This window comes from Eufriesea mexicana, unplaced genomic scaffold (genome assembly GCF_001483705.2).
Source record: "Eufriesea mexicana isolate 0111107269 unplaced genomic scaffold, ASM148370v2 scaffold2208, whole genome shotgun sequence".
In the NCBI taxonomy this organism is placed as follows: domain Eukaryota; kingdom Metazoa; phylum Arthropoda; class Insecta; order Hymenoptera; family Apidae; genus Eufriesea; species Eufriesea mexicana.
This window is the reverse complement of record NW_016910292.1, coordinates 1,092,396-1,110,659: the sequence shown is the minus strand read 5'-3', so window position 1 is coordinate 1,110,659 and position 18,264 is coordinate 1,092,396. Positions and strand designations below refer to the sequence as shown.

Sequence of the window (18,264 nt, the reverse complement as noted above, 5' to 3'; positions counted from 1 at the left end):
GCATGGCTGTCCAAAGACGGTTAAGAATCGGCCACGTTGACTTATTCAACATGTAGAGTACGAATTATTCTTACCTTGCTTTCAAATTGCCTTCCAACACGTCGACGTCATCATCTTTTCTCGTGGTCGAGAAATTCTGTCACTGCAACTCACAATCACACGCGCACGAAAACTTATCACTTGCATTTCAATTCGAATCCGATATTATCTACGCAACAACAATAAAACTACACCTTGCTCGAGTTCTAACAGATCGCCATTCCCAGGGACACTTCAACGTACCATATCGCCATCTCTCGTAGCAAGTGCAATAACATCGATAGATTGCATCATCAATTCGATTTCGCCAACGGTCGTGGCGTTTCTCTAGGGACGCCACCTTCAGTGAAATTTGAATTTGTAGGATAGTCGCGGGAATATCGTGCTTGCTAACACGGTTCGGTAATTGTGACGTAATTAAAATGTTCGCGATTAAAATCGTAAAAAAAGTCCAACGACGTTGAATGATATGAAAGAATTTGACATTTGCATCTGTAGTGCACTGGCATCCACCTAGTAAGTTATAAAGTATTTAATTGTAAATATATATTAATTTTTTCTACGACGAAAAATTGTTGGTTATCCAATTGGTTATGTACTTACACTTTGATATCAAATATGCACCCTTTTTGCGATGAACTAAACGTTATATATTTTTTAAGAATTTTAGTATTTCACGTGTACAACAATTTGGTTATACTTATAAATAAGTAGTTTATAGCTCAAAAATATGAAGGTCCTTGCATAATTCCTTCGTTAATAAATTTTATTTTATCAATTAAATAATAAGATTGAAATTAAGGAAAGAGAGACATCTAACTCATCCATTTGATACGTATAACCAATAACTACGCATATACGAAAATATTTCGAATTATGCTATTGCTATACCACCTAACGCTATCGTATGCCACACGTATCAAGAGTCTTCCTTACCATATTAGTGTCATTTTCAACCTTACCGATTCGGTATACCCTACAGAATATACCATATAGGTTAGAATTGGAAACTTTTTATTACGAAATTAAAAAAAGAATTTTACAACAATGTACATTTACAAAAGTATTTCATAATCGCGAGTGAAATTCCTTAATAGCTGTTTTATCTTCATAAATGTTCCCATCAAAAAATTAATTAGAATGATAATCTCGAATAGAAAATATTATAATTTTCATTTTTACCCATTTTTATGTGTCCTACACAAATAAATATTCATCTTCGAATTTGTTAATCGAGTAAACGCGATTTTCTCTCCTCATTCGCAAAAATTTGAGCTTCAAAAATAATTAGCTTTTTACTGCGGAGAAACAAAAAATAATCGACATTTCAGAATTTATGACAATATCCTATACCGTTTAATAAAATCTTTTACCATATCCGTAATATAAGTTTTTACTTTTCTTTCCTACAGAGGTCGCCATGTCACGTACGCATAGCGCCATCCATCGATGGTTACGGAATGTCGTTGGAAATTCGTTCAAGTTGCGCGCGTTCTCTTCGTTTGACAAGTGATTCGTGTGTGTAACCCGGTGGTCTCTAGTGCAAAAAGACCATAAAAATGGGTGTTACGATGTAAGTAATTTTCCAATTCTAAATACTTTTCCTATTTATCCTTCTTTATCACATACCCGATTACAAACGCTTCATTCGGCATACTGTACGTAGTCGCCGAATCTTGCGATATTTAGAGGTTATGTCGAAATAACACATGCCAGAGAAATAGAAGCATTTTAAAACGTTTTTTCTCTATTATTACGATATTCGCTCGACATTCGAGGCATTAAGAGTATTCGTGTTCGTTTAAATGCAATAATTTCGAACATTCGATACCTCGTTCGTAACCGGCATTTGTGTGTTTGCAGTTTGCAACAATATCCGATGATAGAAAACAGAACCGGCCCACAGACAATCGAGTTCCTGACGAAGAGGGTCGTTGCTCTTGGTGCAGTGCAAACCGGTCAATTTTTGGTAGACTGCGAGACGTACGTTTCGGTACCACAGTTGGGTGAGTGTTTTCATATTTTGAAATTGAATTTTCGTCGCGTTACGTGCTCGGACGCGGCGTAGTACGTTCTTTCGAGCATAGATGTCTATGATAGTACGTCCGCGAAGGTTCCGTGGAACGATGGCGATCTCGCCTATTATTCCGTTACATAAATCGCGTGATATCGCGTAATGAAAATCAAATTTTCTAACCTATATCTATAACCTCATCGTAGTATCGTTTAGAATATTACGTATTGTAGTAAATGCTTGGTAGGAGAGGGACAAGAACAACGATTATTTGACGATTATATCTGCTTTTTCTTTTGGCATTTTATGTAGGTGTATATGGATTTCTATACAAACACGCAAGTAGTTGGTTCCGCCGAAGGTCATTTAGCGCTTGGATATCCAGTATCGTTCGTTATTTCTAGAGAGGTACAAATGCAGACGCTAAACGAATTACGATTTAAGTACATACTTATTCGTAGCATAAATACAGGATGCACTCGTTCGTTACGTGCACGTCTCTTTCGATACAAATCTCGTACCACCGTGTCGGCAGGATTGTTTTGTGCTATTCATATCTCTACGATCGACTTTCTCTTCCGGAAATTTGTAAATTCTCGCGATTTCGATCGATGAACACCTTTATTTAGTTTTAGAATCGTTCCGTCGATAGATCGGAGCCACTGTACGCGACGTTATCGGAGTGATCGATAATAGAAAGGTGCTGAGCGTGAGTTCCCGGTTCGGTCGAGGAACCACGATCTCTTTCCCGTGTTTTACGTTACAATTTACGCGTCGTTCGATCGTGGATTACGATTTCCCTTTACGGTGGTCGTAGCGCGAATACATCGCCCCGCTTCGATTCAAATTTCGCGCGTCGCCGGCCAGCCCGGCGTCGACGCGCGAATATATAAACACGTTTCTTAATCTGCGAAGGTACAAACGAGCTACGTCTAAGCGTCATTACAAAAATATTAAATCTAGCAAGCGAAGCTAGGCGCGACCTTTTCAGGCTAGATATATATGTGTATATATATACATATATGTTTATATTACTATGTATACCCTTAATGTATGCAGCTTTTGAAAAATACGTTCTTTCGGAATATTCTCATCTCGTTTAGCTTTATCTACATACAAACGTTCGAACATCCCTTTCGGTGACGGCCAGCGCTTCCTCCGAATGTCCATTTTATTGTCGATAACTTGTAAATAGTTCGCGTTAATTTATTGTCGATAAATAGAAGACGTAATAACGTATATATAGCCTACTTAGCAGGCCGTGGCATTCTTAATGCTCGAACCACGTTTGCATTGAAAATTTTTCATCGTTTAACATCCAGTTAATACGCGTCTCTTTCTAAATGTCCCATTTCCGATATCAAATTTTCCAAACATCCGCAACATCTATTACGCTCGTGGATTCCAATCAGCACATTTACAAGCAACTTTCATTACCCTTACCCTGCCACACGTATACACTGCGTGCACGTTCATATACACCCATACACGGTATACACGGATACAAATATGCATACGAAAGCGCGTGATGCGGGCCACGGAATTTTTCGAAATTAATATCTCAATCTTGAATTCGTGATTAAAAAAAAAAGAAAAAAGACAAGAAAAAGGAAAATGGTATTGAAAAATGATAATCTTTTGCAAAAATTCAATCGCGTAACCAATCGACGTAGAAATACATTTCTTGATTGCACTTTGCCCAGTGTGCATCGATATAAATTTTGCATATTTCCCACACTCTCATTCCTTTTTTTCATTTCTCGAGAATCACGGCGACTCGATTGGTCATTTCTGGCGAATGTCTAATTTAACTCACCACGGCCTGCATCAAACGTCTCACGGTTTCCCAGATTAATCGCATAGCTACGCGTGCATAATTAATACGAATTCTAATCCGACTTTCGACTCGCTGATTGCTACACCTAAGGATTACGATAATACCTTCAATTCACGAAAGTGCACAGTGCAGATTTTTTATTCGTTATATCTTTTTTTTTTCCTTTTTTAAAATTTTTCTCGTCTCTTTCGAGTCGTCCCGCTCGCTGCGTGTTTGTGTGATTACTTCGCTTGGCTATTAACTAGTCGAAAGGAAGGTGTTCCGATTAATTAGGAGAGAAATGGGTGATTTCGCTGCTACTTGTATAGTTGTTCCAGAGAATTTATCCGCTATACCTATAATCCAACCCCTCCTAGGCGACTTCTTAAAACGTTTACATACTTATCGTTCGGCGCAGTACACTAAGGAGAAACGAGATAGTCTCACGATGGTCGAAGAATCATTCTGTACAATTTATAATGTATATATATATATATTTATATATATTCATATATAGAATCCCGGAGTATCTTTTTTCTTGTTTTCTTGTTTAATCGTTATCATTACTCTTATCCTACGTGCACTCGTTTCACGAGCATTGCACCTGCGTTAACTTAATTGTAAAGTTATATTCAATACTGCGTCCAAGCCCTTGAGCATTATAAGATTCACTTAGATAGGTATGAGATTCGAAGGTGCTGCCCTCTCTGAACGTATTCGCGGACGGTGAAGTGAGAATCTTCTCGCAAGTTTTCTAATCGTCGGGGGTTGGGATATGTTTCGAATGTTAATATTGTCTGCGTCGAACGAAAGCATCGAAACTGGAAGTACTTCGAGTTCAGAGCGAATAGGAAAGACGTGTACCATCACCGTCCACGAGCACGCGAATAAATTTCTTCGTCGTTCTCTGCTCTCTTTTAAGTACATGATCCTTAGCTCTACGGTTGCGTCGGAGGACCCAGCACTCTTCGTTAGAATATCGGATATGGCAGAGATATGACTCACGGGGTTGTAAACGATTACAGATGTTAGAAATCCTGCCGATAAACTGCACGGAAAAAAATATCGCTACCTGAAGAATTTGTCGACGATGTTTCGTCTGAAACTGAAATTCCAACTGAAATTCTTGAATAATCTCACGGAAACTAGATATACAATATCCTTGATATGTCGGTAATTTATCATCCCTGATGACGGGCGCTTAATCGAATAGACTTCGTTAGATCTAGCTTAACGCGACGACGAATGGAAAAATATCGGAAGGATTGCAACAACGATACGACGTCGAATGAACGTAAAAGCTCACTTTCGGAGAAACATAATCGTAACTGGCGAAAAATATTTTCATCCGTGAAGACTAGGCGTTCGATCACAGATGCAGACATCGTTTCTGCAAAGTCGACGCTGACGAGTTCTACAAACTATAGAAAAATACAAAATACAAATGCCGTTTCCTCGAATAACTTCCCCTAAAGGACGCGACCCCTCCCTCGAACTCGAGGATCGGATGGTGCGTATCGCCGCGCGAATGTTACCCTATACCGAAGACGCGTGTCACGACGAAGGTTGTACAAAATTCGCGCGATCGACCGCGGTCGAACGGCTAACCGATGATGGGACGCCTAGCGTCGATTTCTCCACCATCGAAATATACGCGACTGCGATCGTCGCGACGAGAAGATAACGATTTCGTCGTTGCCAAAGTTTCCAAATTTCCAAGCACGCGTGTTCTCGTGAGTTTGTTGGCAATGGTTAGTTACAGTATTGTCGCAAAAGTTTGTCCACCTTGTTCGAACAGTTGCACGGATCCGTGTGTATAATCGTTCGCACAGGTGTATGTATACAATGTACAATAATAATCGATTTTATACAATAGGTACTTAGTATGAAAGATAGTATGTATAGTATATATCTACAGGTAATAATATTGTCATCGTTAAGTCAATGGCGGCCGTTACAAGAACCGTAGAACGAGACCCCCGAGTATTTATACCTACAGCCCCGACAAGTAAAATAATCTCCGTTGTTCGCTAAATTATCTCTCTTCTGCGTACCCTCCGTGAGCGACGGTGGCGCCGCCGCCGCCGCCGCCATTACGCGTGACGTCGCGCGTCGAATGGCGCTAAATTGGCGGGAAAACCACGAACGTTTACTCGGCCGCGCTCCATCGATCACGCGGCGTTCCAGTTCTGTCGTTCCCTACGATCGTCGATCGAATAAAAAAATACCTTTGTTCCGCGTTCGCGCACCGTCAATGGTACACGCGTCCGCGGAAATTACCATTACCTTCCCATCGATTCAACGCGAACGCGTGTGCCTTGTTTCGATTCGATCGAAAACCAAGCGTCTTACCCTGTGCCTCACTCTTTCTTTCACCCTGCGTTTCACCCTGCGTTTCATTCTGCGTTCCATTCCGCGTTTTACCCTCTTATTTGACCAGTGGAATCACGAATCTACCGAGTAGAGCGTCGGGTCAGTCGATTTTCGCGAACAACGCGGTCCCTTTTTGGAAAAAGGCGAATCTTCGCATCCCGCTGGGATAAACACCGCCAGATTTGCCTGCCTTTCGCAAACTCGAAAACTCGAAGCTACGAATTGAAAATATCACGGTATACCTTTAAACGTTTTAGAGAAACGTCGACGACAATCGACGGACCAGTCTATCGATTCTATTCTAGACAGTTTATGTATATATGTACGACTACTATTATCCTGTTTGCATCTCTGTTTCGTATATATTTACACGTACGTACGTACTGCGCGTTATTACCTGTACGTCTATTATATATCGTATTTGCGTGCTCTCGAAGAAGGTACGTTGCACGGAAGAGCGTTATTCGTTATATTTGTCAATTTATTTTTCTTCTTTCGCTAACGTTTTTTCTTTTTTTTTTTCCTTTTTCTCATTTTTGTCCCGCGTCCGAAAACATCGACGGGAAGAATTTGTTCGATTATAGTCTCGACAGTTATACCGGAAAATAACGTATGCTAATTTAATGCGCTTCTTGGTCGAAATATCGCTTCAACGTTTTTTTCACAAGGCAAATTCGCGAAGATGGTGATCTAAATACGATTTACGTAATTCAGTCGTGTCGTTCGAGAGGAGATCTTGCCCAGTCGGACTGGGATTCGCTCGATCGATAGTTATCGAAAGTGAGCATAAAACTGGTCAGAGGGGGAGAAAATTCACGCGCAACGCCATCGCCGAGCGTTCTTAATCGTTAACGAGTATCAGCTATTTTAACGTTTCTTTACCACTAGGATCTACGTTCGTATAAATTGTACCATCTCGATTACTCGATACAAGTCTTTAGAATGTCGCAAGGAAGTGTTCGAAGAGGATGGTTGGGAAGGGAGGCTCGCCGCGTTCGTTTCTGACCAATCTTATACGCAGGTGAATTACGAGACGTGTCTATCCACGCGTTTACGTCTATCGTGAACGGAAAAAAGCTTGTATCAAAACGATGAAGGAACTCAGTAACCTAACATCACACCGCTAATGAGATCTTGCTCGGAGAAAAATGGCGCCTGGGTTCGCCGCGACGATCATCGTGGAAAGAAAACCACTCTAATACTTGGGCGTGCCCTGGGCATCGCCGAAACGCGAGTCTCGTTCGCGTGGATCGAGAAACCGAACGGGGAAAGTAAGAACGAGCGTGGCGGAAATCAGGTGACCGAGCTTGCTCGTCGTTAAGTCACGAACCATAGCGAGTAGACGATCCATCGACGAGGAAGTACTCCTCGACCGATCATCCACCATATCGAGTCCGTCGCGACTGCTCGTGCATCACAAGTAGCACGTTTTGTAATAAACATAGGCGACCGTGTTGCCGAATGTCCTGCATTCCCTCTCGTAGTGTACCTGGCCAGGCTCGTACTTGCTGCCCTGCGAGTATCTATTAAGCCTGGACAGATTTCGGTAGAGCTTCAGGTAATCGTCCTCGAATTCGTCTTCCTGGTAGTATCTTCGACGTCTGTATCCGTCGTCGTCCAACAGTCTGTCGCTTCTCCAGTCTCTGCTGTTAGCTGAGAGGAAAGAGGCGACGCTGGAGTCCCGGATTCTATCGTCCAACTCGAGATCCGAGAGGTCCTGCAAGCTCCTCGGGTAGCCTCGGGACGATTCGATGGAATTGGTCAGCTGATCCCTGAAATTGATGGTTCTGCTTCGTCTGGGCAACGTGGAACTGTAAAGCCTCTCGCCCCTTGCGTGACTAATGCCGTTCCTCAGGATCGGCTTAGACCCGTTTAAATCTCTCGAGCTGTCCCTCCAGCTGCCCCTGTCCTCGTACGCCGTAGCATAATCGCGCTGTCCAACTCGTCGTGGCTGCATCTCCGTGTCCCGATCGACGTAGCTCGTGTCGGATCCTTCCTCCGCGTACGCCCGCCGCGAGTAGACATGTCTGTCCCGGTCATCTCGCCCGAAGCGAGTATAACGACGGCGATCCTGCTCGCGTACGTCCGTTCGTTGCTCCACGCGGTCCGGGAATCGATAGTCGTTTCTGATCACGTCGCCGTTGCTGCGATGCGTGGTCGCGTTGCTGCGTGAACTTTCGTCGGTGGAACGACGCGCCGCGAACAGCCCGTGCGACTGCATGAAACTCTCCACGTTCCTGCCGATCCTGTTCGTCTTCTCGGCGAAGATGTTGCAATAATCGGACAGCTTGCGACGATTGCTACGATAGTTGGCAGTCTGACCGGACGTCGTTGGAATATCCGTGGAGGGATTCGCGTTGTACAGCTCCCGGGGATCGTGCTGGTTCGGGTAGGCTCCACCTGGTAGGGGTTTGTTGGATTTCTCCAGATTCGACAGTCCCCCCGTCAGCGAGGCCTTATACTACCGTGCCTGCGCGTAGTCGGGATTCATCTCGTCCAGTTGCTTCCCTTTCGTCTCTGGCACGCAGCACACCACGAAACACAGGCCGCATACCGCCACTGCTGCGTAGAACCAGAAGGCTCCGTGTAGTCCGAATGTCTGCAACGTGTACGAGGAATATCGGATAACATTCGCGATGGTAGAATAGAAAAATGGCCGCATGGCGATCGATCAGGTACCCTATTAGGTCCGACGCGAATGCGCCCGGCGATTATCACGAGGTCTCTCACCTGCTGAAAATCCATGAAGAGCTTAATCCCGACGAACGCGCAGAAGTAGCTGAAGCTGGTGCTGATGCTCGAGCCGAGGCCGCGATACTCCAGGGGAAAGAGCTCGCCAATCAATAACCACGAAATTGGCGATATGCCCAAAGCTAGGGCAGTCGTGAAGACGAGCACGCAGAGCAACGGTATCCAGTCGTGTTGGCCGACCACCGCCGAGTCCGGGTAGCCCAGATTCTGCGTCTGTGACATGTAATAGGCATAGCTGCCGAAACCCGCTAACGCCAGCGACATGAACACGGTGCTGGCTATCAGCAGCGGCAGCCTACCGACGATGTCGATCAGGAACCCTGCGAACACCGCGCAAACGACGATGAAACGCGATCGGAAACGCGATCCGTTTCGTTACGTTTCAGAGGTGTCATTCGTCGATACGTTTTGCACGCGCACGCGCAACCGAGCGTTTCGCGAATCCCCCGGAACAACGAATGGCTCGGGTTACCGTACCTGATAACAGAGAAGCCAATAATTGCACGAAGCCGATCGCAATGGTGGCGCCGTGAGGATTCATGCCACCCAGGGTCTGGCGGAATATAATCACCGCGTAATAATTGAACGCGTTCGCCCCGGAAAATCGCTGAAAGAACATCAGCCCACACGTGATGGCGATTGGTTTGTACAATCGAGGCGTGAACATGCTGTTCTTGAACGTCAGCTCGTACTGCTTCGCTCTGGAGGCGAGAATGTTCGTTTTGATCACCTGCAACAATCGTACGGAAGTCGATGTAGCCAAGATGGATCGTTGGAAAGATGGAGAGGCCCGCGAGTAGCTAGACTGTGAATCGTCGTTTGATTACGAAGCAAGGTTTTTCGTTGCGCGACGAACAGCCAACGTCGTCTGGTTGAAAGAGATATCGGGAGAGGAGAGGGCGGAGGCAAAGACGCGTTTGAAAATTACCTGCAGCTCGTGACGTATGTCGACGTGATCACCGCGAAGCCATTGTAAGCTGTTGGCAGCCTCGTCGTCTTTGCCGTTCAGAACGAGATACGACGGCGTCTCCGGTATAAAGAGAGTCCCCAAAAAGAGCATCGACGGCGCTATGGCCACCAGCAGTGCGCTCTGCCGCCAGTTCAGGTACGTGCCTGCTATATACGACAATAACACGCCGACGTGACCGAGCACCTTCAGCATCGCCGACAGGCAGCCTCTGATACCAGGCATCGAGATTTCCGATATGTATACCTAAACGAAACATTCGTTAGCTGTGACGTCTATCCGCGGAGAGTGTACAGAGTCGAAACGGAGATGGAACGTGGAAAGGAAATCCGCGCGATACCTGGGCTACCATGGTGATCACCGAACAGCAGAGGCCTCCGATGAAGCTGGTGACGTAGATCAATTCCACGCAGGGCGCGATGCCTGTAAGGATCCAGACAACTGCCAGAGGCAAAGACGTGACCCGGAGCGCCAATCTGCGACCCCTCCTCATTATCCAATCGCCGATCATAGCGCCGAACCATGCGCCCAACATCGACAACGACGCGACCCACGAGGCTTCTTGTTGCGTCACCGAGAAAGCCGACCTGCGACAAATGGCAATACGATTACAGATGACAGGGTCTAGCGTTATGCGAGGACCTAATCGTTACCTAATACCAGGTCGCGTGCTCTCCGTGTCACCCGTGCCCGTGATTAAGCCGCTCAACCACACCGACCGATCTATCCACAGATCGATCGATCGCTGCTGCCGCTCAGTATCGATCTTCGCAACCGGTTCAAGGATAGTCGCGAATTCGTCATGCTTCGTCGTATTTAGCTGAAGTTCGCTACTCTATCGTCGTCCAATTCGCTCGGAATCGCTATCGAAACACGATTTCTTCGCGATTCGCCCGACGCACGGTGGTCTGTCAAACTGTCAATGTAGAATTTTCATCGGGAGGTACGTTTATCGGCACGCTAATCGTCCAGTTCGCTTAGAATCGCTATCGTTACTCGATTTCTTCGCGATTGGCCTGCCGCATGGTGGTCTGTCAACTGTCAACTGTCAACGTAGAGTTTCCACCGGGAAGTACGTAAATTGGCACGCTAATCGTCCAATTCGCTTAGAATCGCTATCAAAACTCGATTTCTTCGCGATTCGCCCGACGCACGGTGGTCTGTCAACTGTCAACTTAGAGTTTCCACCGGGAAGTACGTTAATCGGCACGCTAATGAGCCGTTATTCGAAAAGCGGGGTCCAGTGTCACTTCTTGACTGTCTGGCTTGCGATTTACCGGCGTTTAGGCCGTTTCAAAAGCAAATTGTCCGGCATAAATTTCGACGTTACGTAAAGAATATAACCGGCGAATATTACACGCGGGTCCCCATATAACTAACGAGCACGGTTTCTTGCCACTTCGTATGGCGTGCTTCCTCTATAGCGAGACGCGATAAAACCGAACCGCTATCGCGGAGAAAGTGTGCGACAGCCAGTTGGAAACGGAACGGAGCGACGTTAATGCATTTGTTAAGTGAATTATCTAAGATATTCGCCCGCGCTTTATTACCGGTACGACGAAATATCTTGTCGGGCTTATTTAATTTGCTTATCTACTGACCGACGCTAATCGTTACCGGACACGACACGTCTAACTCGCGATTACTTACGAAGTTTCACTTTCCCTGTTTACACTGCGTCGCCCGTGTTATGCCGCCGTTTGCCTGTTCTTTCGCTAGCTACCTTAAATCGCGTACGACTTTCGCGCGCGGACCAGAGAAACGTAGTTACCAGGTGTCGTTGTTGGAGGACTGATAAAGGTGAGGCGGCTGGTTATCCAGGATGGAGTCCAGAGCTGGCGAGGTGTAACCTTTCGCCAGGCCCGAGGACAGTGTTCCCATCGACAGCGCCAGAGTCGCCAGAACCTGAAAACACGCGAGAGTCTGTAGCATCCTTGTTGAAATCCGATTCGTCGCAGGAAAAGGACGAGACGGGAGTAGAAGTTGAATTAAGTTCAAATTAACCCCATCCCCTGCCATTTAGCTCGAGGAAATCCGGGCCCAAACGGTGGGCGTCAACGAGCGGTCTAAACTTCGATAACTAAACTACTTTGTAACAGAGATTATAAGTATCATGACCAACTCTCTCGTGACGTACTGATAGGAGCTAAAACTCGATCACGATTGTAACTTTTGTCACGATGACACATTATTCCGCGATGTCCACGTTTGGCCCGATTTGCTATCCACGTGTCTGACTCGTGATATTTACGTTCGACCCAATTTGCTATCCACGTGTCCGGCTCGTGATATTTAAGTTCGACCCGATTTCATATCAACGTGTCTGGCACGTGATATTCATGTTTGGGCCAATATCTTCATCACGAGTCAGACTCGTTAAAGTACGGGAAAGGGTTAAACGATCAGATTTCGCAATCCCAGACACCGAATTTTACCTGGATACCCTTTCGTTATGGTCTCTTCAGAGTAAAGATATATTTATCGGTAATAGGATTAGTATAGCGGCTGTACTCTTGGTATTGACACGTGTTAGCAACTCTACTGCCTGAATGGAACAGAAGATGTAAAGAGAAAAGGTCCGAATACTTCTCTGTCCTGCGACGCAACGTCTTATGTCATTCTCTGTGTCTTTGACACCAGGAAGCATAGACAAGTGGCACATCTGGTCTTTGTCCGCCATCGTTGCCACCCAACAACTTCTGCTCGTAAAAGCGAAGCAGGGAAACCGAGTCGAATCGACGAGTCGGTCAAGGAAAGCACCAGAGAAAAGAAACCCGCTTCGAATTAATCGTTCGGTCGTAAATTTCGCGAGTTAGACTACCTCGAATTCCAGCATCGACGAATATAGGAAGGCCGGCAATGTGTATCACGGGGCAGCGGGTTGCAATGGTCGGACAAATTGTTGGCCGCAAATCGAAAGCGGGTCTCTCCCTCTCTGCGAGGAATACTAAAACGCTTCTGCCAAGCTCGTGCACGCATCCTCCGCGCGGATCGGGAGCGTATTCCGCCGCGTGACAATGGTCCAGAGCTAGCTGGTGTCAGAAGCCAGCGATTTTACGCTGCGCGGAGCCGAAATTACGGCGCGATGGAATCTCGTGCCGCGGAATGCGAATTGTCGCAACCTCTCTCGCCTACACTCTCGCGTGTCTCTTCCCTTTTCGACGGAAGACGCGAGCATTCTCGCGTTTCGATATTGACTAGTCAAGATTTCCTGACCTCGTTCCCTGCAAGGATCTCGCCGATACTTTGCCCGAAGCGTTGTCCCGGTTGTAAAACCGTCGGAAAAATTAGCTCGCACGGTCGCGAGGATTAATCGCGAGTTTAGTTACCCAAGCGCGATGGATTTGCGACACGCTGGTTATTTATAAAGGTTGCAAATTCGTCGTCTGCAAAGCAGGCGCCGCGACTGCTTTCCACCGTATCTCTTCCTCGCTTGCGTCAGCGCGCGCGGCTCGTTTGCGTTGCTGCGAGAGGCTGTAAAACACACAAACATCGTGACACTCGTAGATAGAGCTGCTCCCGTTTAGACCCAGGGACCCTTAAATCCTCGAGAAGTTTCGCATCCCCGAGCTCCTGGAACCCTTGACACTTTGACTGTCAGGTTGGTCGTATATGTAGGATCATTTTTAGGTGGATTGACTCGAGATAGTATCGTTGGCTTCTTGATGGAATGAAATAAGCTCGTAAATGGAATGACAGCGACTGGCTATGAAACAAGAGAGACTCGCTATGGGCACACTTTTCTGCTCTTTCTTAAAACTCACTATTGTAACTGACTGTCATAAACTGTCTTTCCAAACTGAAACTTATAGACTGTCTGTGCACACTGTCCTTTTACACTCTTGCACCCTTGCTTTTAACCGTTCATTCTGGACTCTGCCATACTAAGGTTTCCTTTCTCCATCATGTCCCTTCTCACGCAAGCTCGGTGGCCCAGGTACTGCAACCACTCTGGACGCATCCCTAAGCTTTCATTAAACATCCCTTTCGCGGTCACTTTCGTTCTAAGCCCAAACAATCTTGACATCTTTTAGGGCCGTGCTCATTTCGTTCCTACATATATAATCGGTCGTGGTTTCTTTTGTGACGCCACGGTATAAGCATTGATGATCGGAGCATTTGAACACTCACAATTGTAAAAATTGAACGAAAATTGACAGTTAGTGTATTTTGACCGTTGCCAAGGTGCCACTGTAGTCATTGGCGACTAGAGGCGCTGGAACTACTTATAATTATAAAAATTGAATGAAAATTGACAGTTAGTTGATTGTCAACTGTTACCAAGGCTCCATCCGTGGTCATTCTTGACTGTCAATAACATAAACGCTCTATTGAGTAAGAATATTGTCATGTATCACTAATTTATTATTATTTTGCCATTATATGCTTCGAATGATAAAAATACTGCCATGACATCCTAAGTAAAACAAGTGATTTTAGCGTGACAGTTAAAGAGTTAATATCCTGGTAATGGCAAGCAGTTCTAACGTCCAACCAGTCCTATAGATCTCTGTACATGGATCTCTCGGCCACGCGTGTATCTCGAGGCGTACAATTCGCTCCAGATTCCACGATTGATTCAGTAATTTAGTTTTTATTCGACCGATTTATGCGACTCGGTTATTTATCCCGTAGACGTCTCGTTTGAACTCCAATGACGCATGCCACGGTAACACTAACACAGTCCCTCTCGGTAGCTCCGATTTTACGATTCGTCGTGTGACATAAGAAAATCGCTCGAGCGTGCAGATCACTGCCGTGTTACTCGAATCGTAACGATTTCCTCGGCCGAGATCTATGCCGATCCACCAGCGCCATCGCGGTGCACGCGCGCGCGCGCGCGCCAACGAGAAATAGAGATGACATCAACGCTCTCGTGCCGTGCCGGAAAGAATCTGGATGAAAATATTCGCGTCGACACGTTCGAGACTTTTACACCTTCTCCCCTCGTTGGCAAATTTTTTCCTCGCCGCGTATGTCGGTCAGCCCGGCGGGAATATAATTATTTATGAGCTATAATTGCGGATAATGCAGGGTGTGCCGGCAATTATTGCGCAATTTCGCGCGATCCCGTAGCGGCGAGGTTGCTTCGCGCGAAATAAATTGCCGCGCTCGAAGATCGCGAGATAAACGCGTTAATTCATCGCGAAAGAGGGCGAAATTGTCCCGTGATCGAATTATGCCTCGGGGATAATTCGATCGCCGAGCATTCCCTGTCGCTGTCAAAAATAACGATCGCGGCCCGGTCCCGAGGAGTCCGGCAAATTTCTCGAATTCTTCCACGCACCGATTTCCCTGGGTAAATCTCGCGTGGATCGGAAGCGACGCGGGGAAAATGGCACGCGCGAGTCATACACCTGTCATAAAGTCCCACGGATATTTGACAGGGAACTGCGAGATACCGGACGCGTGCCGCGTAGGAATTCGAAAAGACACGCGCGGCGCCGATCCCACGTAAATTTGCATAGACTTTCGATATCTCGCCCCTCCCGAACGAGACACGAGCGTATTACAGGCCATTAAACGCTGACGCCGCGATAACTTTTCCGCCGCCGTGGCAGAGACGTTCGTGTCCCGTGTCCGCGAACAATAACGCGTGGGTCGCGAGCCGCTTTCCAAAGCTTCTTAGCCGCTCGCGATCGTGCGAAAAGCGTGACGCCGTTGCCTCGGCTGGAGCGCCAACTCGATTAAGCGATCTCGATTAAGCGATCGATCACCGAGTCGTTGGACATTGACGCGCGATCGCCTTGCCGATATTAACTCTCTTCCTCTCTCTCTGTCTCGGTGACCGCGGCCTGACCAAGCGGAGATCGTTGCCTTCGATCGAAGGGAAGTGTCTTTTCGCGTGATGGATCGCGTCGATCCGTGGCCGGAGTTATCCAGGAAGCGTAGAGACAGGGTAGTCGCGGCGACCGGACCGGACCAAACCGGTAGCCGGTTTCTCTCGTCCGCGCGTTAGTCTCGCGCAATTACTCGAATACGAAATCGTGCATCGGCATAAAGGAGAAGCTGCGACGTGACTCACCGTTGGTTTACGACGTCCAACAGCGCCGGGCTCCGTTGTAAACCACTGACAGAGTCTAGGTCCACACCGCTGCGTCGTGACCCAGCCCGGTGCACGCGTTTAACCCCTTTGATGCTGTGACTCTCGGTGCGACGCGTTCGCGACGTACGCGGTCCATTTGCAGTCACGGCACGTTGCACGCGTCTGTCAAATGCTCGTAGACGCGCGTATGCAAAGCTGGTACGCGTACACTGTACCTCGGAGGAATACGTCGAACGATAGGGGTCCGCGGATCACGGGCGGAGCCGCGGTTAGGGACGCTCGCGAGACGCTCGCGCGTGCGACGCTTTCCGCTCGAAATCCGATAACACGGGTGCTACCTAGTTACCGTGCCGGATGCGATTATCCTCGCCGACTAATCGGCGTATAATGGACAGCGTCAAAGTTAGAAACAGGCGCGAACGAGTGGCGGTAATTTCAGGTCGCCGGAAGCAGAAGGACGAACGAGAGTCCGCGCGCGGAGACTCCGCTTTGACGCGCGACCTGCATTCGATAATCCCGAAATCTAATTCTCGCGCGAGCGAAAGGGGGTAAATGGATTTGTATCGCGCGTTCCGTTTGTTCCGCTGGGCAAATATCGATGGCGCCGTCGGAGGCTCGAGCGATAACAAAATGGCGCTGCGCGAGACCCGCGGCGCCTTTTATCGGCCGCGATATCGCCCGACCGTTGATCGCGGCGAGATGCAGCCTAATGGAAATCGCTTTCGCACCGACCGTTGCGATAATCCTGTCAGTCGATTCCATAAAATCCGTCTTTCAACCGATATCCGATCGGTCTGATGAAGAATCGCCAACGCGATCAGAGAGAATTCGCGATTATGTAGTTGTGCGCGATATCCGGATCTATTTTCCGTTCGATCGTTCGAAACTGCCTCCTCGTAAGGGGGACACAGCGAAAATCCGTAGTGGGAGAAAATGGCGGCGGAATTGCAACGAGTCTGAGTGTCTCGCAGTCGTAGAGGCTAGTATCTGCCAAATGTCCCGTGCAAAAGCGAGTTGCAGCCGTTGTCGGGACACCATTGCGCGCTGAAAGTTCGGACGAGCATTCTCCGCTGGTAGTATGAATTTCCTGGCTACGTGCAGCTTCCCGGTGCGTTTCTTCTCTCACGATGTTAAAAGCTCGTTTACGCGGCCGAAGGATGTGCCTCGAGTTAGGTCGAAGTTAACTGGGAGAGCCATTAGCTTAAAACTGTTAGCCGATGCTGCCGGAGCGAGAGGAGAGCGAGGGGTGAAAAAGAAGGGGAGAAAAAGAGCTTTGAAAGTCTTTAGAGTGGCGGTATTATGAAAATGGCTGGTCAGTCCGGGCTAGTAAAGTGCACGCTATTGTATACACGCGCGAAAGAAGAGGAAGGAAGACGAGTAGGTGGAGCTTTAGTCGAAAGAGCCCGCTCGATATGCATTTTAAGCTTGGACCACTCGATTAAGCTCGCAGCTATCCTCGGTATTTGCATATCGATATGGAGCTATGCCAAGAAGGATACTCGCTCTCGCTGGATTTCGATTATTCCGCGAGCGCTAAACGCCGCTGCGAAATGTAAGTCGGTGAAACGGCCACTGATCTTGGCCTGCTTCTCCGCCATTTATTATTCCATGGTAACAGCGTTTCTTCTCTTTCAAACGTGCAAGAAGCATGAAAATCTTCCGACGTTGCCTGCGTGCGGAATTTTCATTTCCATTGCGTGCCCCCTCTCAGCTGAATATTCGTAAAACTCGTCGCGATTGCTCTAACTGCTGTCAAACGCGAATCGATTTAGCAAGCATCTCGGGGGTTCTGGCTGTTTTGTTGCTTATTTTAATTTACTGCCAATTTTATTCTTTCTTTTATCTTTTTCTGAAGATAGGGTGTCGATTAAGAAGTAACGATAAAGAATAGTTATAGGGCACAAGGGAAGGAGAGGAACGGAGATAATGGCAAGTAATAGAGAAAAAAAGAGGTCGATACCTGTGACATGTGCTGCGGTCTCGTGGCCGTCGAAGTCATGTGTACCACGGAAGCCCTGGGCATTTTAAAGCTGTTCTCGCCCTCGTCCGGCACAGTCGTTACCTGCAACACGGGAAAAGATAGCGACGATAGAGACCCCGATAGCAAGCTTGCACGGTGGTATTTCTTACACAGCATCCGACCTAGGGACACAGGAGGATCACCGGGAGAAAGTTCCCCTGCCCGTGTCCCTGTCCACTCGAATCTTCTTCAAACGGAGTCGCTTATCGGCGAGAATTTGGTTTTCCACTTTCGACCG

The 18,264-nt window shown here is 47.2% G+C and overlaps 2 protein-coding genes across 2 annotated transcripts in view; one reads left to right on the top strand and one right to left on the bottom strand.

Annotated features, from left to right (window-relative positions):
* Window positions 1-420: 420 nt before the first annotated feature.
* The window catches only part of LOC108549766 (trans-2,3-enoyl-CoA reductase Sc2), a 170,799-nt gene continuing 152,955 nt past the window's right edge, over window positions 421-18,264 (top strand). Inside the window, exons 1-2 of the mRNA XM_017903277.1 lie at window positions 421-555; window positions 1,903-2,045. Coding sequence (XP_017758766.1) covers window positions 509-555; window positions 1,903-2,045 — 190 coding nt within the window. The 5' untranslated portion in view covers window positions 421-508. The remainder of the gene's footprint in view (window positions 556-1,902; window positions 2,046-18,264) is intronic.
* Window positions 8,539-18,065, bottom strand: LOC108549767 (facilitated trehalose transporter Tret1-2 homolog). Its single transcript, XM_017903278.1, has 7 exons — window positions 17,967-18,065; window positions 11,732-11,865; window positions 10,301-10,547; window positions 9,922-10,206; window positions 9,471-9,723; window positions 8,973-9,313; window positions 8,539-8,841 (listed from the first exon to the last, which is right to left on the bottom strand). Exons 1-7 carry the CDS (start codon window positions 18,027-18,029, stop codon window positions 8,704-8,706), a joined length of 1,461 nt encoding a protein of 486 aa, XP_017758767.1. The 5' UTR covers window positions 18,030-18,065; the 3' UTR covers window positions 8,539-8,703.